The following is a 27,270-nucleotide window of genomic DNA, read 5'->3' as shown; positions in this document are numbered from 1 at the left end:
TAATGAATGCATCTAAAAGAAAAAAAAATATTATTATTATCATCATTATCATCATTATTACTGTTATTATTACTATTAGTCTTAATGACTGCATCTAAAAGAAAAAAATATTATTATTATTATCATTATTACTGTTATTATTACTATTAGTCTTAATGACTGCATCTAAAAGAAAAAATATCATTATTATCAGTATTACTGTTGTTATTACTATTAGTCTTAATGACTGCATCTAAAAGAGAAAATATTATTATTATCATTATTACTGTTATTATTACTATTAGTCTTAATGACTGCATCTAAAAGAAAAAAATTATAAATATTTTTATTATTATCATCATTATTACTGTTGTTATTACTATTAGTTTTCATGAATGCATCTAAAAGAAAAAAATAATTATTATAATTATTATTATTACTGTTATTATTTTAAGTTTTCATGAATGTATCTTAAAGAAAAATATAATTATTACTATTGTTATTATTATTAGTCCTAATGAATGCATCTAAAAGAAAAAAAATAATTGTAATTATTATTATTACTATTAGTCTTCATCAATGCATCTTAAAGAAAAAAATATATAATTATAATAATAATAATTATTATTATTATTATTATTAATCTCCATGAATGCATCTTAAAGAAAAAAATATGTTGTTATTATTATAAGTAGTCTTTATGAATGCATCTAAAAGAAAATATTTTATTATTATTATTATTATTATTATTATTATTATTATCAGTAGTCTTAATGAAGGCATCTAAATGAAAATAATAATAATTAAGTCTTCATGAATACATCTAAAAGAAAAAAATATTATTATTATAAGAATTAGTAGTAGTCTTTATGGATATATCTAAAAGAAACAAAGTTATTATTATTATTATTATTATTATTATTAGTGGTAGTCTTCATAAATACATCTAAAAAAAAAAATATTAGTAATACATTAATGAATGCATCTAAAAAATATGTATATTATTATTGTTATAAATAGCGGTAACATTTTGGTAGTACCGCCAATTGAGTGCAACATGTCCCACAGGCTTGCACTAGGGATCCAGAAATCATTTGGGTGGCCCCTGGCCGATGAGGTTGGCGCTGGTTTAGAGCATTCTAATAAGGCCCTTATATGCCATACCCCAGTTTATCTAGTAGTTTTTGGTGTTTTTTTCCCCCATAAAACACACTATTTTCTAATCCCAGGAAAACCCTTTTTTTATTTTATTTTTTATTTTTTTTTGTATTTTATATCTCTTTGTAGTTTGTATCTCTTTGTATTTTGTATCTCCTTATATTTTGTATCTCTTGTATTTTTTTGTATCTTTGTATTTTTATCTCCTTATATTTTGTATCTCTTTGTATTTTGTATCTCTTTGTATTTTCTATCTTTATATTTTGTATCTCTTTGTATTTTGTATCTCTTGTATTTTTTTGTATCTTTGTATTTTTATCTCCTTATATTTTGTATCTCTTTGTATTTTGTATCTCTTTGTATTTTCTATCTTTATATTTTGTATCTCTTTGTATTTTGTATCTCTTTGTATTTTGTATCTCCTTATATTTTGTATCTCTTTGTATTTTGTATCTCCTTATATTTTGTATCTCTTTGTATTTTGTATCTCCTTATATTGTGTATCTCTTCGTTTTGTATCTCCTTATATTTTGTATCTCTTTGTATTTTGTATTTCTTTGTACTTTGTATCTTTGTATGTTGTAAATCATTGTATTTTTGTATCTCCTTGTATTTTGTACCTCCTTATATTTTGTTACTCTTTGTATTTTGTATCTCCTTATATTTTTTTTCTCTTTGTATTTTGTATCTCCTTATATTTTTTTTCTCTTTGTATTTTGTATCTCCTTATATTTTTTTTCTCTTTGTATTTTGTATCTCCTTATATTTTGTATCTCTTTGTATTTTGTATCTCCTTATATTTTGTATCTCCTTATATTTTGTATCTCTTGTATTTTGTATCTCTTGTATTTTGTATCTCTTATAATTTTGTATCTCCTTATATTTTGTATCTCTTTGTATTTTGTATCTTTGTATTTTGTATGTCCTTATATTTTTTTTCTCTTTGTATTTTGTATGTCCTTGTATTTTATATCTCTTTGTGTCATTTAACGTCTTTTCGCAAATTACTATGGCAAATACTTATATTTGTCTCTATTTGTGACAGTACTGCTTCATCTGTAGTCATGAACGCTGACCAGCATGGCTAGACTTATAATATCCCCGCAGCTCCTCCCGGACCATTCCATTCCTCATGCACCATATAACCCTGAACAGTACATAATAGCCCAGCAGGTAATTACACTAAATCTATAACAACCTACATAATAATAGTCCCCCTGGTGATATCTAAGGTTTGGTGGCGAATACGTCTTCTGCCGCTGTGGATGATTACATCGGTAAAGTATATCTTGAGGGTTCAGTACCGAGACAGTTGACTTGTCAGCACTATGGTGCTTTATGTAGATATTACTCCTCTATAGAATAACACATAGCCTTATAAAAGGTTTCCAATTTGCAGTTAATTAACTTTGATGTTAGTCAGATGATGTTTACGAGGCCCCGATGACCGGTTCGGCTCGGTGACAAGTCCCATCCAGTCGGCAATTTCCACTAGGTAACCATTCTTCACCAATTCCCTGCAAAGATTTTTCAATGTGCCGGTAAACAATTCCTTGCCCTGTGTGCGCCATTTTGTGACTATTAGTCAAAATTTGGATGGCTCCAGTAACTTTTTTCATTGGTAAGAGAACAATGTACACTATTATTCTAAGCATGTTTTACCCGTAGACCTATCACAGAATATTAAGGAAGCACTCCGGGAATATTTTTTTCCCTCTTACATAGGCTATTATTAGAGAATTATATAGAGGTTCTTGTGTATGCATTGTGCTTCCCTGTTTTCAGTGATGTGGCAGGCGTAACTTTAAAGGGGTACTCCGCCCCTAGACATCTAGACAAAGGATGGGGGATAAGATGTCTGATCGCGGGGTTCCCGCTGCTGGGGCCTCCGTGATCTCCCTGCTGCACCTGGCGTTTGTTTAGAGCATCGGGTGCAGCGCCGGAGGCTTGTGACGTCATAGCCACACCCCTTGTGACATTATGGCCACGCCCCTCAGTGCAAGTCTATGGGAGGGGGCGTGACGGCCGTCACGCCCCCTCCCATAGACTTGCATTGAGGAGGCAAGGCCGAGACACCACGAGGGGGCGTGGCCGTGACATCACGAACCTCCGACCCCACATTGCCAGTCATCCGGCATGGACCGAAGTTCGCTCTGTTCACCAGATGACTGAGGTGCCGCAGCCGAGATCAGACAAAGGATAGGGGATCCAAAGTATAGAGGATAAAATGTCTAGGATAGGGGATCCAAAGGATAGCACAGGCAGGGACAAAGTCCAGGAAGTGAGGGCGGGACTATCACTCCCCTGTGCTTACTCCTGTCCTATCAGACTGCAGCATGAAAACAGAGAGGAGGGGCTTACAGAGCAGTCAGCAGTGATTGGATGAAGAGATCCAGCACAGCAGACTCAGGGAGGAAGTGAATGTATGGGGAGTGAGGGTGGGCTCAGTGCTTGCCTCGGACACGCCCCTTCCTTAGCAGCAGATGTCAGAATGAGTGAGCAGCAGATCAGAGGGGGTTTGTGAGCCAAATACAGAAGCTAGATACATAAAAAAAGACATGTAAAGAATCTGTGATAAAACAGGTACACAAAATATTGAATCTATATTGGAATTATTATCATTCTATATGCAAATTACAGTTTCCAATTTATCAGTTTTTTTTTTTTTTACAAATATTGTTGAAATATTTTTGAAATATTGTATTTCAGAAGCTGTAGATAGAACACACGGTTAAGTCCCCCCCTCCTCTCATTTTATAACTGTAATGTTTCACTTTCAATGTTTTATTTGTTTTTCATTTTCTTTCTCTTTACAATGTTGGTAAAACGAAATCCAGATGTTTACACAAAAATTTAATTTACACAATACAGCTGCCGGCAATTACTTCATCCCCGACAACACGCATGCAAAAATTCCGTATGTGCGCAGTGTACACAACCAGGTGCCATCGAGATATATTCATACTATTTGATTATTTACCTTGCGCTAAGTCATTTCTGTTTTAGCATACATTTGGCAGACAGCTGTGTTGAATTTTAAGTGATTTTTTATTTCATTTATTTATTAATTTTTTACAGCACTTCAATGTTTATGTGGGCCAATAAAATTAGTATTTCTAATTTATTAACGTTTCATACAGGCAGGTTGGTGTGCATCAATTAATTCGTTGTACTTTATTAATTTAGTTTTGTGTAATCAAGAACACTTAAAGGGGTACTCCGCCCTTAACCCCTTAAGGACTGGGGTTACGTTTTTGCATTTTCGTTTTTTGCTCCTTGCCTTTAAAAAATCATAACTCTTTCAATTTTGCACCTAAAAATCCATATAATTGCTTATTTTTTGCCCCACCAATTCTACTTTGTAATGATGTCAGTCATTTTCCCCAAAAATCTACGGTGAAACGGAAAAAAAAATCATTGTGCGACAAAATTGAAAAAAAAACACGCTGTTTTGTAACTTTTGGGGGCTTCCGTTTCTACGTAGTACATTTTTCGGTAAAAATTACACCTTATCTTTATTCTGTAGGTCCATACAGTTAAAATGATCCCCTACTTATATAGGTTATATATACCCTACTTATATAACTTCATGCAGGAAAATTAATACGTTTAAAATTGTCATCTTCTGACCCCTATAACTTTTTTATTTTTCCGTGTATGGGGCGGTATGAGGGCTCATTTTTTGCACCGTGATCTGAAGTTTTTAACGATACCATTTTTGCTTTGATAAGACTTATTGATCGCTTTTTATTCATTTTTAAATGATATAAAAAGTGAACAAAAATGCACTATTTTGGACTTGGAATTTTTTTGCGCGTACGCCATTGACCATGCGGTTTAATTAATGATATATATGGTGATACCATATATGTTTACTTTTATTTTTATTTTTATTTACACTGTTTTTTTTTTTTTATGGTAAAAGGGGGGTGATTCAAACTTTTAATAGGGGAGGGCTTAAATGATATTCATTCACTTTTGTTTTTTCACTGAGCAGTCTTTCGGCAATCGGACAGTGAGGAGGCAGGTAGGGGCCCTCCCACTGTCCTGTAAGCTGCTCGGGATGCCGGGATTTCGCTGCGGCTATCCCGAACAGCCCACTGAGTTAACCGGCATGGTTTCACTTTCGCTTTTAGCCGCGCGGCTCAGCTCTGAGTGCGCGGCTAAAGGGTTAATAGCGCGCGGCGCCGCGATCGTCGCTGCGCGCTATTAGCGGCGGGTCCCGGCTTCACTATGACGCCGGGCCCGCCGTGATATGATGCGGGGTTACCGTGTAACCCTGCGTTATATCACGGGAGCAGGACCAAGGACGTACCGGTACGTCCTTGGTCCTTAACCCCTTAACGACGCAGGACGTATATTTACGTCCTGCGCCGGCTCCCGCGATATGAGGCGGGATCGCGCCGCGATCCCGCATCATATCGCGTCGGTCCCGGCGCTAATCAACGGCCGGGACCCGCGGCTAATACCACACATCGCCGATCGCGGCGATGTGCGGTATTAACCCTTTAGAAGCGGCGGTCAAAGCTGACCGCCGCTTCTAAAGTGAAAGTGAAAGTGACCCGGCTGCTCAGTCGGGCTGTTCGGGACCGCCGCGGTGAAATCGCGGCGTCCCGAACAGCTGACAGGACACCGGGAGGGCTCTTACCTGCCTCCTCGGTGTCCGATCGACGAATGACTGCTCCGTGCCTGAGATCCAGGCAGGAGCAGTCAAGCGTCGATAATGCTGATCACAGGCGTGTTAATACACGCCTGTGATCAGGATGAGAGATCAGTGTGTGCAGTGTTATAGGTCCCTATGGGACCTATAACACTGCAAAAAAAATGTAAAAAAAAAGTGTTAATAAAGGTCATTTAACCCCTTCCCTAATAAAAGTTTGAATCACCCCCCTTTTCCCATAAAAAAAATAAAACAGTGTAAAAAAAATTAAAAAAAACCATATGTGGTATCGCCGCGTGCGTAAATGTCCGAACTATAAAAATATATCATTAATTAAGCCGTACGGTCAATGGCGTACGCGCAAAAAAATTCCAAAGTCCAAAAAAGCGTATTTTGGTCACTTTTTATACCATTAAAAAATGAATAAAAAGTGATCAAAAAGTCCGATCAAAACAAAAATTATACCGATAAAAACTTCAGATCACGGCGCAAAAAATGAGTCCTCATACCACCCCATACGTGGAAAAATAAAAAAGTTATAGGGGTCAGAAGATGACATTTTTAAACGTATAAATTTTCCTGCATGTAGTTATGATTTTTTCCAGAAGTGCGACAAAATCCAACCTATATAAGTAGGGTATCATTTTAATCGTATGGACCTACAGAATAATGATAAGGTGTAATTTTTACCGAAATATGCACTGCGCAGAAACGAAAGCCCCCGAAAGTTACAAAATGGCGTTTTTTTTTTATTTTGTCGCACAATGATTTTTTTTTCGTTTCGCCGTGCATTTTTGGGTAAAATGACTAATGTCACTGCAAAGTAGAATTGGCGACGCAAAAAATAAGCCATAATATGGATTTTTAGGTGGAAAATTGAAAGGGTTATGATTTTTAAAAGGTAAGGAGGAAAAAACGAAAGTGCAAAAACGGAAAAACCCTGAGTCCTTAAGGGGTTAAGGGGTTAAACATTTTAACCCTCTATTCAAAGAATAGGGGTTAAGACATCTGTTCGCGGGGGTCCGGCCGCTGGTGCTCCCCAGGATCTCCTGCAGCACCCGGCCAGGTTCCTGTGGCAGTGGTTGTGACGTCACACCCTGCCCCCTCCATTCATGTCTATGGGAGGGGGCGTGTCTACTGACACGCCCCCTCCCGTAGACATGAATGGAGGGGGCGGTGTGTGACCTCACGAGGGGCGTCACGATCACTGCCTCCGGCTCCGAGTATTCTGAACAAAATGTGGTGCAACCTTCGCTTCGTGCCGAATGACGGGCGACCCCAGGCATCATGCCCCCTCCATTCATGTTTATGGGAGGAGGCGTGATAGCTATGTACCCCCTAGACATGAATGGAGGGGGTGTGGAGTGACAATACGAACACGTAAGCTCCAAGCTTCCATGTTCAGAATGCCGTGGTGCCAACCCGGAGATCACGACGGGTCCCAGCGGCCGGACCACCACGATCAGACATCTTATCCCCTATCCTTTAAATAGGGTATACAATGTTTAGGGGCAAAGTACCTCTTTAAAGGGGTATTCTAGGATTTATTTCTATTTGACTGTGCTACAGGGGCTGGAAAGATTTTTAGTTCATGATATAGTGTCTGTACTTGTGTTTGATGGAATGTCTCCCAATTCTTGTGTGATCTTTGCCCCGATGATTATTTTGAGCAGCATACAAAATGAGTGTTTTCCAGGTTGCTGTGCGGCCCGAGACATTACATCACTAGTCGGGTGTTGATAGGGAGCCCGTCTGTGCTTCAATGGGTGGAGCGACGGATGGGTGGGAGGGAGATCATTCTTCGCAGGGCTACAGGGAATTGTAGTTTCAAGCACAACACAGCATGGAAGGGAGCTCAGCTGTGCTGCAATGTGTGGGGTGACTGACTTGTGGGAGGGAGTGAAGTGACCTCACACTTACAAACAAGAAAAAAACGGTTTGGTGAGGCGCTGCTCAGTGTACGGTCGATAAAAGAGGACTCGAGTAGCATATCTGTGCTTTTCTCGGTCCGTGACGGACGGAGAAAAGCACAGATACTGAACAGGACTCTGTTCCAGCTACCCAGCGCATAGCATACAACAACACTGAGAGCTGTAAGTGGACCTGAGGAAGGCATCAGTGGATGCCGAAACGCATTGTCCCCAATACATCAATACAGTTTTAATTGTCCTGTGCTACTCGAGTCCTCTTTTATCGACCGTACACTGAGCAGCGCCTCGCCAAACCGTTTTATTCCTATCCATACTCCCATTGCCTTTCTATCGGACACCACTCTGGGTTGTCCGATACCGGTAAGAATGCAGCAGCCAGCATATTTCGAACACCACCCCCCTCTTAAGCGCAGCTAAGCCCAGCGCAAGTACTTCTAAGGTTGGTATATCACCTGGGTGTGGTGTAGGGTACACACCAGTGGATACACCTCACCAGGGAGCGCCCCCTGTATTTTTCATCCCTTCTCCTAAGCATTTACAAACAAGAGATCCCGGGACTTGTAGTTGGAGAGAGGGAACTCCAACAGGAAATAACCATTTGACAAAAAGAAAGCAGAAGCGTTATGGTAAACTCATAACACAACCATTTAGCCCCAAGACAAGCACGGATCCTTCCTAAGCATGTCCATTACTGTCTGCCAGGTAAGTACAAAAATCACCTTAGAGTGGATAACCCCTTTAATTGACTTGCGCTGATTTCATTATGTGTGTAAAAGCTGGCTAATTCCTACAGTTATTATCAATCTTAGGACACGCCGCAGTATAATTTACTAGGAAAAAACAAAAACAAAACTCCGGCCAAGTTGTATATCTGAATAAAATTTTACGAGTATACTGTACTTTCCGGCAAATTCTCAGCTGCAATTTACAACCTGTAGTAAAACAGACGAGGTTTATTCAACAATCTGTTATATATATAATTTAATCAAATTCAGATTAACAAGGCAAAACACAAATTGAAAACGCACAATATCGAGGTAAATCATTTCCGCGCCGAAAGTTATTATCCTCATTATTGTCAAAACTCGCCCGCCGGATGTCTGATGGTATTATGGTATATTTATGGTAAATGTTTTTGGTGTTTTTTTTTTCTAAAGTTTTCATAGTAGTTATAAAGTCTCGAAAGAAATATAATAAAAATATATATATATATATTTATAGTTGTATATACAAATTGCAAGCCTGTTTATGGATTTATAGCTGTTTTCTTTATGAATACTGGAGTGTTTGGAAGTGATAGGAGAGGTTAGGGCAGTGTTTTCCAAACAGTGTGTCTTCAGCTGTTGCAAAACTACAACTTCCAGCATGCCTGTAAAGCCATTGGCTTAATAACCTTAATAACCCCGGGTGTTGGGAGGCAGCAGCGCCTGTGCTCTGCTACCAGAGCAGAGCGCTCACCCCACACAGGTTCTCACGTCCTAGTGACGTAAGAGTGAAGAAGTTTGCATATTCAGAATAATGATGAGGCAGGGGAGCTGGGCGAGCCGACTTCCCGCCTCCATTACGCAAAGCTGTGCAATGGCAACAGATTTTTAAACGGACAGAACTCAGGAAATACATCACCTAAATATGTAATTAACCTCTCTTTTTACAGCTATTCACCCGCACTATAACTCAGTATTCTTGGTTTAAGATGGGTGAACTAGCTGTCAGTTTTACACAGGCTGATTATCGGGTGAATTATCATTGGTAGGAATGTTGGTTCCCAATAATCGGGCCATGTAAAAGGGCCGGCGATCGGCTGCCGAATAAGAAAATGCTTTTTATTGGTTGATCACATCTTTTGTGCATGAATTCAAATGGCCACGTGAACGATCACAGGATTGTTTACACAACTGGTGGCACCATTGGTCCTAGGCAAGGCTCAGCAAAGAGCGCCAATCACCAAGATTGTTACTTGTTATCTTAACTTGTTGGCTTTTCTAAAAGGGCCCTAAGGGACCCCTGGACTTAGCTGCTGGAAATCTAGACTTGGCTGCAGGGAACGCCCAGGTCATTAAACTTAGAGTACTCCCCATTAGCAAAAAAGGATGATTGAAGATTCTTAAAGGGGTACTCCACTGCCCCAGCATTCTGAACATTTTGTTCCTAACGCTTGGAGCAGGTGGCGGGGTCCGCCATGCCCCCTTCCATAGACTTGCATTGAGGGGGCGTGGCGTTACATCACGAGGGGCGTGGCTGTGACGTCAAGATCCCCGCCGCCCACACCCAGCATTCTAAACAAATGCTGGCTGCTGTCTAAGGGTGGAGTGCCCCTTTAAGCATAGTTTTGAAGCAGATGAAATAAGGCAATGCCAAACAGGCCAAGGTTATGGCAGGGGGCAGCCAAACATAGCCAGGAAACAAGCTGGGTGAGAAACTGAGTATTTAGAACTGCACAACACCTTTGCACTTTACAGAATGAAAGGGGTTATCCAGGTATAGAAAAACACAGGTTATTTCTTTCCGAAACCGCTCCCTGTCTGTCTCCAGGTTGGGTGTGATTCTGCAGCTCTGTTCCATTGAAGTGAATGGAGCCAAGTTGTAAAACCACACCCAACCTGGAGACAGACAGGGAGCAGTTTTGGAAAGAAATTACCAGTATTTTTCTATTCCTGGATAACTCCTTTAAGGAACCTTACTGTCCAGGCAAGGAATAATGGGGGAAGGTTCCATGAGTAGGTGGAATGACTAGCAGAAGAAGAAGCCTTGTGGCTGTTAGTGTGCATGTGTGCAAAACGCAGTGGAAGAAGTCTACGCCAGGAGGTATCGGCTGCAAGAAGTATGGTAGCGGCTGCAAGTGGCGAGCTATTAATGAGCAAGAAAATGTAGACTCCCGACCCATTTCTATCACGTGCTTCATGATTTCATCAGGGGATTATACTTTTTTTTTTTTCTTCTGTACTTTTTAAGGTATTTTTGCCGCACTAATAGATATGTTGTCTGCAACATATGCGCTGTGTGGGAGCTGGGGGTCCCCTTTCTGGAGATCGCAGGGGGAAAGGGGGGATCCCACATAACTTTGAGTAATAACAATTGTAACACAAAGTTGTTACACAAAGTTAGAAAAATTTGTTCGATTTTGTACTTCATCCAATTATTTTGGCGGCGTCAGCTATTAAAAAATGAGCCAGCGGGGGATTCCAGTGTATCCAGATCCGGAACATAATAAGAGACAAATGATAATATCTGCGGCTGCAGGTTGTGAATGGGCTTTTACAGAAATCATTATTACAAATCACACAATGTCGCCTTTAACTCGCAGAACTTTTCACGGCACTTTCCTTGTATCTGGATAAAATCCCAAACTGCAATTTCGCTCTTTAATTTAGATCTAAATTACAATGTTCTGTTCTTTCTTTTTTTTTTTTTTTTTTATAAATATAGCGCAGTAGGGGAGAGTCATGAAAGAGTCGAGTCAAATCAAATCTACATTCTAATAAAATATAAAAGACAAAAAATGAATTGGGTATTAAATGTACGGAATGCATGTCAAAAGAATAACTGATCCAGATGAGGGAAATGATCTACCAGCCCATATGTAAGGACAAAAATATATATTTTTTTAATATTATCCCTTAAAGGGGTACTCCGCTGCTCAGCATTTGGAACAAACTGTTCCCAGGAGCTTGTGACGTCCTAGCCCCGCCCCCTCAATGCAAGTCTATGGGAGGAGGCGCGATGACTGTCACGCCCCCTCCCATAGACTTGCATTGAGGGGGCGGGGCTATGACGTCACGAGCTCCCGGCGCCGGCTCCAGCATTTGTAACAGTTTGTTCCAAATGCTGAGCATTGGAGTACCCCTTTAAAGGGGAACTCCGCCCCTAGACATCTTATCCCATATCCAAGGTATAGCGGATAAGATGTCTGACGTAGGGACGTCATGCCACTGGGACTCCCCGCGATCTCTGATGCAGCATCCCAATCATCTGGGGCACGGAGCGAACTCTGCTCTATGGTGGATGATGGGCAACCACAGCCGTCACGCCACCTCCGTTCATGTCTATGGGAGTGGCGTGATGTCACAAACATTGGAAGTTGTGTAGTCCTCTCTTTGTCCTTGTAGTGTTACCTAAGCAGCTCCTTGACTCCTCCCTCTCTCGTAACAGGACGTTGTGCACGCCTCTTATTGTCAGGTGTTGCCTCAGCAGCTCTTCCCTCTCTCCTGACATGAAGTTGTGTTGTCCTCTCTTTGTCGGTGTAGTGTTGTCTCAGCATCTCCCTGGCTCCTCCCACTCTCATAACAGGAAATGATGTAGTCCTCTCATTCAGTGTGGTGTTGTCCCAGCAGCTCCCCGACTCATCCCTCTTTTCCAAGACAACCCATCACCATCTGTTGTCTCAGGCAGTGTGGCTGGATCTTGTCTTTGAGCCCTAGCCCCACCCCCTTAGTGATGTCATCACCTCTGACCAGCCCCTACAGCTACTATCACCATCTCCCTGTTATATACACATCACATATATATCTTTATTGGAACATTAAGGGAAGAATGAGGTGTGGTTACAGCATGTTGCCTTCTGAATTATGCCAGAGAAGCAAGGGTTACTTGGCAATAGGCATCTCACAAAGTGTCCCCCCCCCCCCCCCCCCCACACACACACACACGCACACGCAATCTGCTGTAATTTGTGTGGGGAACATCCCTGTTAGCTCAGGAACTTCAAGTCCCAACACATTTCCCCTACTTTTTTGGATCATCAGGGGACATAGAAGGCATCTCATGAACAGTAATGTTAACTCAGTGTTTCCTAATCAGTGTACCTCCAGCTGATGCAAAACTACAACTCCCAGCATGCCCAGAGAGACAACGGCTGCCTGGGCATGCTGGAAGTTGTAGTTTTGTAACAGCTGTAGGCACACTGGTTGGGAAACACTGCTCTACATTTTGGCTTAGCTAGTTTTGAAATACACGAAGCTGCTATGCCTATGTGGGTGGCCCAAGTTAATATTTTCACTATAATATCCTGTAAGGGCATTTTAGTTAGCATTTTCTGACACTGTTTCTGTTTCACTACAGAAGCTATTTTGCACTCATATCCGATATTATGGAGGCCTCCCCTGCTTTGAGCTTAGTGCTCTGTAGGGACAAAAGAAGGTATATTCCTTGGCAGAGAACTATCTTTATCTTGGAGTAGAGGACGCCGCTGTCAAGTAAAGAGGGGAAATAGCTTAGAAGAGGTCTCCGAGAAACAGCTTGGCAGAGAGCCTTTTAGTATGAAGGATTCAGCAGAATAGCAATGGAAGCAGATGAATTGCTGGAGGTTATAAAATCATGTTTTCCTTCCAAGCTTGTGTTATAGAGCTTGGGCAAGGTTTGGCTTCAAGCACTGAGCCCAGTAGATCAATCATGCAGGGCAGGAAGGGTTGGGGAGGGAGGAGGCGTGCATACTTTAGCTCAGCACCTCCTCTATGGCACTTGAGCTTGGAAAGAAAACACAATTTTATAACTTTGCAAAGGGTTTTCGGGGCTCTGCTTCTACAGCCTGCCAAAGCATCCTGGAGAAGAAGAAAGAAGATCCGCCGGCACGGAGGCAGGTACAGATGCTCTGGCTATCATGTCAGCTGATTGGGATCCCAGGGTGAAACATCAGCTTTGCAGAGATTTAGCAGAATTGCAGTGGAAGCAGATGACTTGCTGGAGGTTATAAAATCATGTTTTCCAAGTTCAAGTGTTATAGAGCTTGGGCAAGTTTTGGCTTCGAGCACTTAGCCCAGTAGATCAATCATGCAGGGCAGGAAGGGTTGAGGAGGGAGGAGGCGTGAATACTGTAGCTCAGCATCAGCTCTGTGGCACTTAAGCTTGGAAAGAAAACATGCTTTTATAACTCTGAAAATTGTTATTGGTGCTCTGCTTCTCCAGCCTCCCAAAGCAATCTGGAGAGGAAGAGAGAAGATTAGAGGGCACAGGGGCAGGTAGGATGACTCTGGCCATCATGTCAGCTGGGACTCCGTAGTGGTCCTGATCAGCTTGACTAAAGGATCGGCACCATTTTACTGGATTTAGAATCTAAATGGCTATTAGCTGCGGCCCTTGGCTATGAGGATAAGTGCAAAATAATGCACCTGGGGCGCAGAAACCTTCGGGCAGAATATAGATTATTTGACACAGTCCTTCCCTCAGTATCTGAGGAAAGGGATTTAGGAGTAATTATTTCAGAAGCTGTAAATGTAGGAAGACAATGAAATAGAGCAGCAGGAAACGCTAGCAGAATGCTTGGATGTATAGGGAGAGGTATAAGCAGTAGAGAGAAGTGCTCATGCCGCTGTACAGAACACGGGTGAGGCCTCACTTAGAGTTTTGTGTGCAGTACTGGAGGCCGTATCTCCGGAAGGATATAGATACTCTAGAGAGAGTTCAGAGAAGATACTAAACTAGTACAAGGACTACAGGATAAAACTTACCAGGAAAGGTTAAAGGACCTTAACATGTATAGAAGAAAGAAGAGACAGAGGGGATATGATAGAGACTTTTATATACATAAATGGAATCAACACGGTAAAGGAGGAGAGGAGATTTATATAGGAGAAAAACTACCACAAGAGGACATAGTATTAAATTAGAGGGGAAAGGTTTGTGCAGTAATATCAGGAAGTATTACTTTACTGAGAGAGTAGTGGATGCATGGAATAGCCTTCCTGCAGAAGTGGTCGCTGCAAATACAGTGAAGGAGTTTAAACATGTATGGGCTAAGCATAAGGCTATTCTTCATATAAGATAGAGATAGGCATAAGGCTATCCTTCATATAAGATAGGGATAGACATAAGGCTATCCTTCATATAAGATAGAGATAGACATAAGGCTATCCTTCATATAAGATAGAGATAGGCATAAGGTTATCCTTCATATAAGATAGGGATAGACATAAGGCTATTCTTCATATAAGATAGAGATAGGCATAAGGCTATCCTTCATATAAGATAGGGATAGACATAAGGCTATCCTTCATATAAGATAGGGATAGGCATAAAGCTATCCTTCATATAAGATAGGGATAGGTATAAGAATATTCTTCATATAAGATAGGGATAGGCATAAGGCTATTCTTCATATAAGATAGAAATAGGCATAAGGCTATCCTTCATATAAGATAGAGATAGACATAAGTCTATTCTTCATATAAGATAGAGATAGGTATAAGAATATTCTTCATATAAGATAGGGATAGGCATAAGGCTATCCTTCATATAAGATAGGGATAAGCATAAGGCTATCCTTCATATAAGATAGGGATAGACATAAGTCTATTCTTCATATAAGATAGAGATAGGTATAAGAATATTCTTCATATAAGATAGGGATAGGCATAAGGCTATCCTTCATATAAGATAGGGATAGGCATAAGGCTATTCTTCATATAAGATAGAGATAGGCATAAGGCTATCCTTCATATAAGATAGAGATAGACATAAGGCTATCCTTCATATAAGATAGGGATAGGCATAAGGCTATCCTTCATATAAGATAGGGATAGGTATAAGACTATCCTTCATATAAGATAGGGATAGACATAAGGCTATCCTTCATATAAGATAGGGATAGGCATAAAGCTATCCTTCATATAAGATAGGGATAGGTATAAGAATATTCTTCATATAAGATAGGGATAGGCATAAGGCTATTCTTCATATAAGATAGAGATAAGCATAAGGCAATCCTTCATATAAGATAGGGATAGACATAAGTCTATCCTTCATATAAGATAGAGATAGGTATAAGACTATCCTTCATATAAGATAGGGATAGACATAAGGCAATCCTTCATTTAAGATAGAGATAGGCATAAGGCTATCCTTCATATAAGATAGGGATAGGCATAAGGCTATCCTTCATATAAAATCGGGATATACATAAGGCTATCCTTCATATAAGATAGATATAGGCATAAGGCTATCCTTCATATAAGATAGGGATAGGCATAAGGCTATCCTTCATATAAGATAGGGATAGGTATAAGGCTATTCTTCATATAAGATAGGGATAGGCATAAGGCTATCCTTCATATAAGATAGGGATAGGCATAAGGCTATCCTTCATATAAGATAGAGATAGGTATAAGGCTATCCTTCATATAAGATAGGGATAGGTATAAGGCTATCCTTCATATAAGATTGGGATAGACATAAGGCTATTCTTCATATAAGATAGGGATAGGCATAAGGATATCCTTCATATAAGATAGGGATAGGCATAAGGCTATCCTTCATATAAGATAGGGATAGGTATAAGGCTATTCTTCATATAAGATAGGGATAGGCATAAGACTATTCTTCATATAAGATAGGGATAGACATAAGGCTATCCTTCATATAAAATCGGGATATACATAAGGCTATCCTTCATATAAGATAGGGACAAGGACTATTGATAGGATTCAGAATATTGGGCAGACTAAATGGGCCAAATGGTTCTTATCTGCCGACACATTCTATGTTTCTATGATATTAGCCGGGTCTGCCCAGTACCGGGCAGGAGCATGGCAGAAACCCATTCCAAAGCTCCCCCCCTCCAAGACATACCCATACGTCCTGGGGAGGGAATGGGTTAAGCAGAACTGTTTATGTAAACACAACAAAGACAGTATAAACTGTAAAAAAAAAAAACTGAAAATAACGTAAAATGTATGACAGATGTGTTTTTCTCGTATTTGTTCACAGCCGCGGGTCTTGCCTGGTAGTTGTTGGAGGGGACAGGTTTTTTTTGTTTTGGCTAAATGTATTTATGGTCTTATATATACTAAAAATAATGTTATGTTTTGTAAAATTGAATAAAGAAAAGAAAAAAAAAAGAAAGCACGCTGCTTTAAATAATAGATGAGGCGGTAAAACATTTGCAATGTAAATTCTCAGCTCAGTGACTGATAGACAAGGGCCCTAGGCAAGAGCCTTCAGTGCCAGGGGGAATCCGCTCTGCAGCTGCAATGGTTTTCTAATTCAATTTTAAGAGCGTAATTCTTTTTTTTTTTTCCAGATTTTTAATTCAGACGACCAAGCAAATCTAAACATTTCAAAAGTTTTACAAATTTAAAAATTAACTAGAACTCTTTCCAAAGAAAAAGAAGTGCCCCCCTCTACCTTGTTACAAAGATGGATGCACTATTAGTTTCAGAGTCTCCAGAATAGTATCTTTGGGGTAGAACACATTTATGGCTGTCACGTCCGGGGTAGGAAACAGTGCACACTAATGCTTTTCCCTAGTCCCTATCTCTACCTGCTTGAACGGCCCACCCTAAATGGTGGCCCCCAACTGGACTACAGTGCGCTGGAGTAATTTTAGGGGTATCAGGATAGTCCGATCAACTGGATCAGTGACAAAGGCCAGGGTACAAAATCAGAAGATAAAGGGTTAAACTCGACACAAGCCAGAGTCAAAACCTATAGAGGAACGTAGTACAAAATCAGACAAAATAAACAGAGTCAGGACAACCTGGATTAAACCAGGAGGGAAGTGCAGTACATAATCAAAAGACAAAGGCAAAACAATTAACAGGGTCAAACCAGGAATGTACGTCAAGTCAAAATCAGAAGGCAAAAGCAAAGTCAGGCTACAGGCAAACAGTTAGGATCCAGGGAAAGCTGAGTAGTAAACTAAATGCTGGAAAAGGACAAGCAAGACCAATCACAGGCGTGGAAACAGTGCAATTACTGGTTTAATTATCCCTCCCCAGGAGGTGTGAGTGGGAGCTGATTAGCCCAGTGCCCCCATCTCCCGATTGGTTGACAGGGCTGGCAGTCACATGACATGCAGCTCTGCACTGAGCTAAGCTGGTCGTCATAGAGACCCCAGGACAGGAAGGGGGGGGGGGAGCGGGACATGGGATCAACATTAAAAAATTAAAATAAAAAAAAAACACTTATGAGTCTGAGTTCACCTGAGTGATCTCTAGCACCACAGTCTGATTAGATGACCAGGTGCAATGATCAAACTCCACACCCTCAGCCAGAGGAAATATAGTTAATGTAGACAGCATTATTACATTATTTTAGTGATGGAATTGCAATCAGAAATAGCTGAAACCCCATACCTGCCACATTAGGTAGAACAGGAAAGCACAAGGCATACACAAGAACCTCCACATTATTCTCGAATAATAGACTATGCCGCACTGTATAAGGAATAAAAAAAAGACTATTTCTGGAGTGCTTCTTTAAATACTCTGTGAGGGCAGCATCTATACTGTCCGGCATGCATTCACCATGGGTCACGTGTGTTTCATTCTTACCTGCATTCTAGTAATGTAGATGGGTTTGTTCATAATGATCCAATTTGCTGTCTCATAACAAGGTGGGATAGTCATCGACCCATCATATGTAATGAAACTAGACGTCTCTGGGTAAAGCTCTTCAATATTTAGCCCCTGCAGTAAATAGGCATCATCTGAGGATACATTATAAAGGAAACACATTCAGTAACAAAGGAACATGGGCTAGATATTAACTGTATATACAAATGGATACAAATCAAGGCATAATTATCTTATACTACTAGTTATACCACTACTACTACTACTAGTTATACCACTACTACTACTACTAGTTATACCACTACTACTATACCACTTCTACCATTACTAGTTATACCACTTCTACCACTACTAGTTATACTGCTACTACTACTAGTTATACCACTACTACTACTAGTTATACCACTACTACTACTAGTTATACCACTACTACTATACCACTTCTACCATTACTAGTTATACCACTACCACTACTAGTTATACCACTACTACTACTAGTTATACCACTACTACTATACCACTTCTACCACTACTAGTTATACTGCTACTACTAGTTATACCACTACTACTATACCACTTCTACCATTACTAGTTATACCACTACCACTACTAGTTATACCACTACTACTACTAGTTATACCACTACTACTATACCACTTCTACCACTACTAGTTATACTGCTACTACTAGTTATACCACTACTACTATACCATTTCTACCATTACTAGTTATACCACTACTACTACTAGTTATACCACTACTACTAGTTATACCACTACTACTATACCACTTCTACCACTACTAGTTATGCTGCTACTACTAGTTATACCACGACTACTATACCACTTCTACCATTACTAGTTATACCACTACCACTACTAGTTATACCACTACTACTATACCACTTCTACTATTAGTTATACCACTACTACTACTAGTTATACCACTACTACTACTAGTTATACCACTACTACTACTAGTTATACCACTACTACTAGTTATACCACTACTACTACTTCTATTACTAGTTATACCACTACTACTAGTTATACGACTACTACTAGTTATACCACTACTACTACTATTACTACTACTAGTTAGTCCACTACTACTATACCACTTCTACCACTACTAGTTATACCACTACTACTACTACTAGTTCTACCACTACTTCTACTACTAGTTATACCACTACTACTAGTTATACCACCACTACTACTACTACTAGTTATACCACTACTACTACTAGTTATACCACTACTACTAGTTATACCACTACTACTAGTTATACCACTACTACTACTAGTTATACCACTACTACTAGTTATACCACTACTACTACTAGTCATACCACTACTACAAGTTATACCACTACTACTAGTTATACCACCACTACTACTACTACTAGTTATACCACTACTACTACTAGTTATACCACTACTACTAGTTATACCACTACTACTACTAGTTATACCACTACTACTAGTTATACCACTACTACTACTAGTTATACCACTACTACTAGTTATACCACTACTACTACTAGTCATACCACTACTACAAGTTATACCACTACTACTAGTTATACCACTACTACAAGTTATAGCACCACTACTACTATTTCTATTACTAGTTATACCACTACTACTACTACTAGTTTTACCACTGCTGCTGCTACTACTACTAGTTATACCACTACTACTTTCACTCCTAATACCACTACTACTAATACAACAACCAGTCTTATGTGCCGGCCCTACCTTGTAAACAGGGCTGCCGTCAGAGGGGTATAGATCAATACCCCAGTAAGGGGCCCGGGCTTCCAGGAGGCACTGGCCCCCGCTGCAACCCCCCCCCCCCCCCCCCCCCCGCAGCAGGCCCAGCCCAGAAGACTGCTGTTTAAAGAGCAGTCTCCTGCTTCTATATGTCCACCGGACACATCGCCTCTCCTGATCCCCCAGTGCCACTTTATTCCCCTTGTGCCACATCATTTCCCCTTAATCTCCCCCTGTGCCATTTCATTCCCTTTTATTCACCTCTGAGCAAATTCATAATTCCCTCTTTACACCCCCTGTGCCATTTATTCCCCCCCCCCCTTTATCCCCCTTGTTCCATGTTATCCCCCCCCCATACTATTTCATTCACTCTTTATCCCCTATGCCACTTTTATTCCCCCTGTGCACTATGCCAAATCATTCCCCCTTTACCCCTTGCACCACATCACTTTTCCCCTTCTCTCCTTCCCCTGTTGTTCTTCTTACCTGGCCAGCAGGCTCAGGTGCAGGGGCTCTCAGCGGGTCTGACCCTGACTATGTTCACGCATGCGCAGGATTTCAACACATAGTGACTACACGCAGGGACTGGCCAGATGAAGGTACTAGTACACCTCAGGGCTAGGGAATGCTCCGAGTGCACCAAAAACCCTTATATACCGGTATACATATAAGGATTTTTAGTGAAATATCGGGAACGGGAGCACCTAGGAAAATAGGGTAAACCCCATTTTAATCAGCATCACCCACACTAACAGGCAGGACTATTTTGTATATGTATTGTCCCAGTGGAGCTTGCGTAGCCTATAAGACTGCACGTGCCCTGTGGTGCTCTCCTCATGACGAAACGCTTACCCCTTCAGTCCTATTACACACAGTTACTATACTTACTTTTATATGTTATTCTTGTTATGGTGTCCCTGTTGAGCATTCGATTAAGGAACGGGTTAGACGAATCTGTTACCTTAAGAATATAAAGACATGTTATATCAATACATATTATGTCATTAAAAGGGGTCATATCAGATCCGTCTCCAAAAAAAGCTCCGCCCTTGTCTTAGGACAAAATGGCGCTGTATATGGAAAAAAATACAGGTTGTATTGCTCCTCAAATGCGTCCACGTAGCAGATGATGCCGGGCGAGAGAGGGGTCAGGGATAAGTCTATCTATGGTTTACCCCTCTCCTATTCATGGACAAAATATGGACGTTCATGGTTATGAGGGAGTTGGAAGAGATAACTGTCGGCCAACCAAACTTTTAGTGACACTTATGTATGGGCATATTTAGGCCATGTTCACATTGGGGTACACATGGGCCTCCCTTCATCTCGTGTATATTCTTGTCCTGTTTCCTGATTATTGCATTTTGATTCTGTACCAAACCGATCTCTCTGTTACCGAATTGGCTTGTTTGACCCTGATAATACGTTTGTTTGTGCTCCTATTACTGTTGTGTTGTTTGTTGACCCTTTTGAATCCTGACCTTTTCCCTGACTTACAAATTATGTTGTTACTTTGACTGTGATTCGATGCTGTGGTTGGGATCACCCTATTAAAGGAAATCTGTCATCAGTATCACCCGCCCTAACCTGTCATACAAGCTTGTAGTGCGGGTGATACTAATCAAAATGATGGCGTCCTGAACAGTCGCTCCGATCCATCGTAATTTATCTTTTTCATTATATGCCAATTAGTTGTTTGGGGCATGGGCGGAGCTATGAACCCTGCTTGGGGAACTGTAACGTCACCTTTGCCGGGTGGGCTGCTTCCTCGCTTGGCCGGTACTGCGCATGCGCCGCTTCCTGGGTATGCCCGGAAGTGGCGTTCGGCTGAGATCGGCTCCCAGCGAAGATGACGTTACAGTACCCTGGAGCAGGGTTTTTCCGTATATGCAAATTAGTTGCTTGGGTCATGGGCAGAGCTACAGCTCTGCCCATGACCCAAGCAACTAATTTGCATATACCGAAAAACATGAATTACGGGGGAACGGAGTGACGGTTCAGGACGAACCCTGCTCCAGGTACAGTGATGTCACCTTCGCTGGGAGACGATCTCTGCCGAACAGTGCGCAGTACAGGCCGAGTGAACAGGGAGGGGGATTATGAAAATGGGGCAAAGATGACGTCATAGCTCTGCCCATGCCCCAAACAACTAATTTGCATATACCGAAGAAGATGAATTATGGCGGAACGGAGTGGCTGTTCGGGACGCCATGAGTATCATTTTGATCAGTATCACCCACACTACAAGCTTGTATGACAGGAGTTGCCCAGTTGCCCATAGCAACCAATCAGATCGCTTCTTTTTGAAAAGGCCTCTGTAACATGAAAGAAGCCATCTGATTGGTTGCTATGGGCAACTCAGCAACTTTTCCTCTAGACAGGTTTTGATAAATCTCCCTCATATAGTATAAAACTCTTTTTTTTCTATAGAATATAGACATAATCCGATTTGTACTGATGAGAAGAAACAATGAATTTAATTTATTAATTTTTTTGGGCTGTTTTGATGATGTTGTTTGGCATTTTAGATGTTGGATAAATGAAATCCCAATTATGCTAATGAAAACAGCAGCGAACAAATATACTCACTTTTATAAATATGGATATAACCACTAGACCGTTTGGACTTTTTGCTGCTTCTGTTACATTTGTATACAGCTCGTGATTATAGTGTATTAGCTGAACCTGGAAGACAAATAAATGCACATAATTGATGACTGTGTTTTCACCCATCCGCCATTAAAACGGCTAATAACGAGACAGGAGAACATGTGCTACAATGTATCGTATGTTAGGTAAAAGAGAAAGCAGAATGGAGAATCCAAATGATCCTTCAAAAAGCAAATGCATATAATAGCGCCGGAGGGGTAAAGGAATGACTGACAAGCGGACTTATGATTCAAACAAAACAAAAATACTATTTATTGGGTGTTTAGACGATGTGTTTCGTAGGATACCCTCGTTTCATCAGGTTTAGGTCTGGAAGCCCTGATGAAGCAAGGGTATGCTTGCGAAATGCGTTGATCATTGATATTCTCCATTCTGCTTGCTATACAGGTCTATGGGACTTCTGGTAAATCCGTCTCCTGATCTACTAAGTCTTGGGGCTAGGCTCTTTTACCCACCCCCTCAATTCCAAGTGAGGAGGTGGGTAAAAGAGCAAGCAGAATGGAGAATCCAAATGATCCTTCAAAAAGAAGATGCATATAATAGCGCAGGAAGTGTGTAGGAATGACCGACAAGCGAACTTATTATTCAAGCAAAACAAAAATACTATATATTGGGTGTTTAGACAACGTGTTTTGCAAGAATACCCCTCGCTTCATCAGATTTAGGTCTGAAAGCCCTGATGAAGCGAGGTATCCTTGCGAAACGCATTGATCATTGATATTCTCCATTCTGATTGCCATGCTAGTCGATGGGACTTCTGTTAAATCTGTTTTCAGTTCTTCAAAGTCTCAGGGCAAGTCTCCGTTACCCACCCCTTCAATTCCAAGTGAGGGGTGGGTAAAAGAGCAAGCAAAATGGAGAATCCAAATGAGCCTTCAAAAAGCAGATGCATATAATAGCGCCGGAGGGGTGAAGGAATGACTGACAAGCGGACTTATGATTCAAACAAAACCAAAATACTATTTATTGAGTGTTTGGATGACGTGTTTCGTAGGACACCCTCGCTTCATCAGGTCTAGGTCTGGAAGCCCTTATGAAGCAAGGGTATGCTTGTGAAATGCGTTGACCATTGATATTCTCCATTCTGCTTGCTATACAGGTCTATGGGATGGTAAATCCGTGTCCTGATCTATTAAGTCTTGGGGCAAGGCTCTTTTACCCACCCCCTCAATTCCAAGTGAGGGGGTGGGTGAAAGATCAAGCAGAATGGAGAATCCAAATGAACCTTCAATAAGTAGATGCATGAATTAGCACCGGAGGGCATAGAAGCGAACAACAAGTGGACTTATAATTCAAACAAAAGAAAAATACTATATATTGGGTGTTTAGATGACACGTTTTGCAAGAATACCCTCGCTTCATCAGGTCTAGGTCTGGAAGCCCTGATAAAGCAAGGGTATGCTCGCAAAATGCGTTGATCATTTATATTCTCCATTCTGCTTGCCATACAAGTCTATGGGGCTTCTGGTAAATCCATCTTCTGATCTTGATAGTCTTGGGGCAAGTCTCTTTCACCCACCCCCTCAAATCCAAGCGGGTTTATAATTCAAACAAAACAAAAATAATGTTTATTGGTTGTTTAGATGACGCGTTTTGCAAGAATGCCCTCACTTCATCAGATCTAGGTCTGGAAGCCCTGATGAAGCAAGGGTATGCTCGCGAAACGTGTTGATCATTGATATTCTTCATTCTGCTTGCTTTACAGGTCTATGGGACTTCTGGTAAATCCGTCTCCTGATCCTGATAGTCTTGGGGCAAGTCTTGGGTTTTAAAGTGCCTTCTTCTGGATCAACACAGTAGGGTTATAGGCTGAACTTGATGGACTCATCTTATTTCAACCTTATGAGCTATGTACGCCCTGACTGAATGCAATACATGTTCTATAGCAGCCTACTGAAGAACGTCTACAAAAATCAGGAAAGACAAGGGATTTTTCCTTAATGCACTTGGATAGTGTTTTTTTTTTTTTGCAGTGCTGAGTGCAACATAATAGTCGCCGATCGGTTGCTATGGGCAGCCGGATACCTTCTCTCTTAGACAGCTTTGATACATTAAACCCATTATATCTATGTTGCAAGTGCACTGTCTGGATAAAATGGAAACATATCTCTGCTGCCCTTGATGTCAAGATATATATGTTGCCCAATCGATCAGCAACTAATACAACATGTACAATATATATATATTTATTTTTACCAGAAAAAGAAAGAGTAGAAAGAGCATCGCTCGGTGTTAGTTACATTATCCATTTATACTATATGAAATATTTCCCTTTTACCGACCTTTGCCCTCCAGCTTGGTTATTATTACCGACTCCATGTATAATTGTGGTAACGGATTCGGTAGAATTGATAAAATACATGTTCATAACATAGGATGGTGTTTCTCAACCATTGCGCCTCCAGCTGTTCCAAAACTATTAAACTACTAAAACTAATGTAATCTCCCTACTACTGTGGTGACACACTGTAACAAACCTCCTCCTCATGTCATCTGCTTACTACTGGGTGACACACTGTAACAAACCTCCTCCTCATGTAATCTCTTTACTACTGGGGTGACACACTGTAACAAACCCCATCCTCATGTCATCTCCTTACTACTGGGTGACACACTGTAGCAAACCCCCTCCTCATGTAATCTCCTTACTACTGGGGTGACACACTGTAACAAACCTCCTCCTCATGTCATCTCCTTACTACTGGGTGACACACTGTAGCAAACCCCCTCCTCATGTAATCTCCTTACTACTGGGGCGACACACTGTAACAAACCTCCTCCTCATGTAATTGCCTTACTACTGGGGTGACACACTGTAACAAACCTCCTCCTCATGTAATCTCCTTACTACTGGGGTGACACACTGTAACAATCCCCCTCCTCATGTAATCTCCTTACTACTGGGGTGACACACTGTAACAAACCTCCTCCTCATGTAATCTCCTTACTACTGGGGTGACACTGTAACAAACCTCCTCTTCATGTAATCTCCTTACTACTGGGGTGACACACTGTAACAAACCTTCTCCTCATGTAATCTCTTTACTACTGGGGTGACACACTGTAACAAACCTCCTCCTCATGTAATCTCCTTACTACTGGGGTGACACACTGTAACAAACCTCCTCCTCATGTAATCTCCTTACTACTGGGGTGACACTGTAACAAACCTCCTCCTCATGTAATCTCCTTACTACTGGGGTGACACACTGTAACAAACCTCCTCCTCATGTAATCTCCTTACTACTGGGGTGACACACTGTAACAAACCTCCTCCTTATGTAATCCCCTTACTACTGGGGTGACACACTGTAACAAACCTCCTCCTCATGTAATCTCCTTACTTCTGGGGTGACACACTATAACAAACCTCCTTATGTAATCTCCTTACTACTGGGGTGACACACTGCAACAAACCTCCTCCTCATGTAATCTCCTTACTACTGGAGTGACACACTGTAACAAACTTCCTCCTCATGTACTCTCCTTACTACTGGGGTGACACACTGTAACACACCTCCTCCTCATGTAATATCCTTACTACTGGGGTGACACACTGTAACAAACCTCCTCCTCGTGTAATCTCCTTACTACTGGGGTGACACACTGTAACAAACCTCCTCCTCATGTAATCACCTTACTACTGGGGTGACACACTGTAACAAACCTCCTCCTCATGTAATCACCTTACTACTGGGGTGACACACTGTAACAAACCTCCTCCTCATGTAATCTCCTTACTACTGGGGTGACACACTGTAACAAACCTCCTCCTCATGTAATCTCCTCACTACTGGGGTCACACACTGTAACAAACCTCCTCCTCATGTAATCACCTTACTACTGGGGTGACACACTATAAGAATCCCCCTCCTCGTGTAATCTCCTTACTACTGGGGTGACACACTGTCACAATCCCCCTCCTCATGTAATCTCCTTACCACTGGGATGATGGGGTTTTGCTGGATGGGCGGGTGCTTCAGATGTTGGCTATCTTTAGTACTGCGGGCCGAGTGGTGTTCCCATCAAGATTGCGCTCTAGGCGGCTGCCTGTTTTGCCTATAGGCAGCGCCGGCTCTGGTTTCCGTCCTGAGCCGGATCCCTGGACATATGTGGCGGCGCCCTTACTGAATAGCCAATGATATTCAACCCTATATATTATATAAGTTCTCAGATAAGAGGGATAGAAATAATCCTTACCTCCCCAGAAAACGCCTGCCCGTTCAGAAGGTGTTCTGAGCCTTGGCCGTCCTCACTGCCAAAATGTAACCGTATTTCTTCTAAGCGATGGCTGTACGTTAGCGGCCCGCCAGATATATTTACTAGATGTTCCTTGTCCAGTCGTAGTGATACATGTCTCCCTGTATTGTACATTGTACCGCTCACCTACAAAATAAGCGTACAAAATTAGCTTGTTTCTCTGGTAAGATACAAAATACACCGGTTTATATATTTATTAGGTATATCTATACAAAGATAAAAGAATATACTATAAGGGCGGACTAGATGGACTAGTCGGTCTTTTTCTGCCCATAAGTTCCATATTTCTATGTTATATTATAAAATAGAAGAAAAAAAGATATTACAAATAAATTAAAGGGGTACTCCACTGGAAAACCTTTTTTTTTTTTTTAAATCAACTGGTGCCAGAAAGTTAAACAGATTTGTAAATTACTTCTATTAAAAAATCTTAATCCTTCCAATACGTATAGGAAATTCTTTTCTTTTTGAATTTCTTTTTTGTCCTGACCACAGCGCTCTCTGCTGACACCTCTGTCCATGTCAGGAACTGTCCAGAGCAGCAATGGGGACTT

General features: G+C 41.0%; 2 protein-coding genes across 3 annotated transcripts in view; one reads left to right on the top strand and one right to left on the bottom strand.

The window, feature by feature from the left end:
* The window catches only part of CA10 (carbonic anhydrase 10), a 197,536-nt gene that overhangs the window by 8,147 nt on the left and 162,119 nt on the right, over positions 1–27,270 (bottom strand). Inside the window, exons 5-8 of the mRNA XM_056550620.1 lie at positions 26,657–26,842; positions 22,376–22,471; positions 20,675–20,747; positions 17,991–18,145 (exon numbers count right to left, since the gene is read on the bottom strand). Of these exons, the coding sequence (XP_056406595.1) occupies positions 17,991–18,145; positions 20,675–20,747; positions 22,376–22,471; positions 26,657–26,842 (510 nt within the window). The remainder of the gene's footprint in view (positions 1–17,990; positions 18,146–20,674; positions 20,748–22,375; positions 22,472–26,656; positions 26,843–27,270) is intronic.
* UTP18 (UTP18 small subunit processome component) overlaps positions 1–27,270 on the top strand; it is a 173,647-nt gene that overhangs the window by 47,482 nt on the left and 98,895 nt on the right. The window contains exon 15 of one of the 2 annotated variants that reach the window (XM_056550618.1): positions 24,162–24,185. The exons of the other annotated variant lie outside the window; for it this stretch is intronic. The gene's annotated coding sequence lies outside the window, so the exon portion shown is untranslated. Of the gene's footprint in view, positions 1–24,161; positions 24,186–27,270 lie in introns of those variants that run through there. 2 annotated transcript variants of the gene reach the window in all.

The sequence above is a fragment of the Hyla sarda genome, chromosome 13 (assembly GCF_029499605.1).
Source record: "Hyla sarda isolate aHylSar1 chromosome 13, aHylSar1.hap1, whole genome shotgun sequence".
Lineage (NCBI taxonomy): Eukaryota > Metazoa > Chordata > Amphibia > Anura > Hylidae > Hyla > Hyla sarda.
This window is presented reverse-complemented; position numbering and strand designations above follow the sequence as displayed.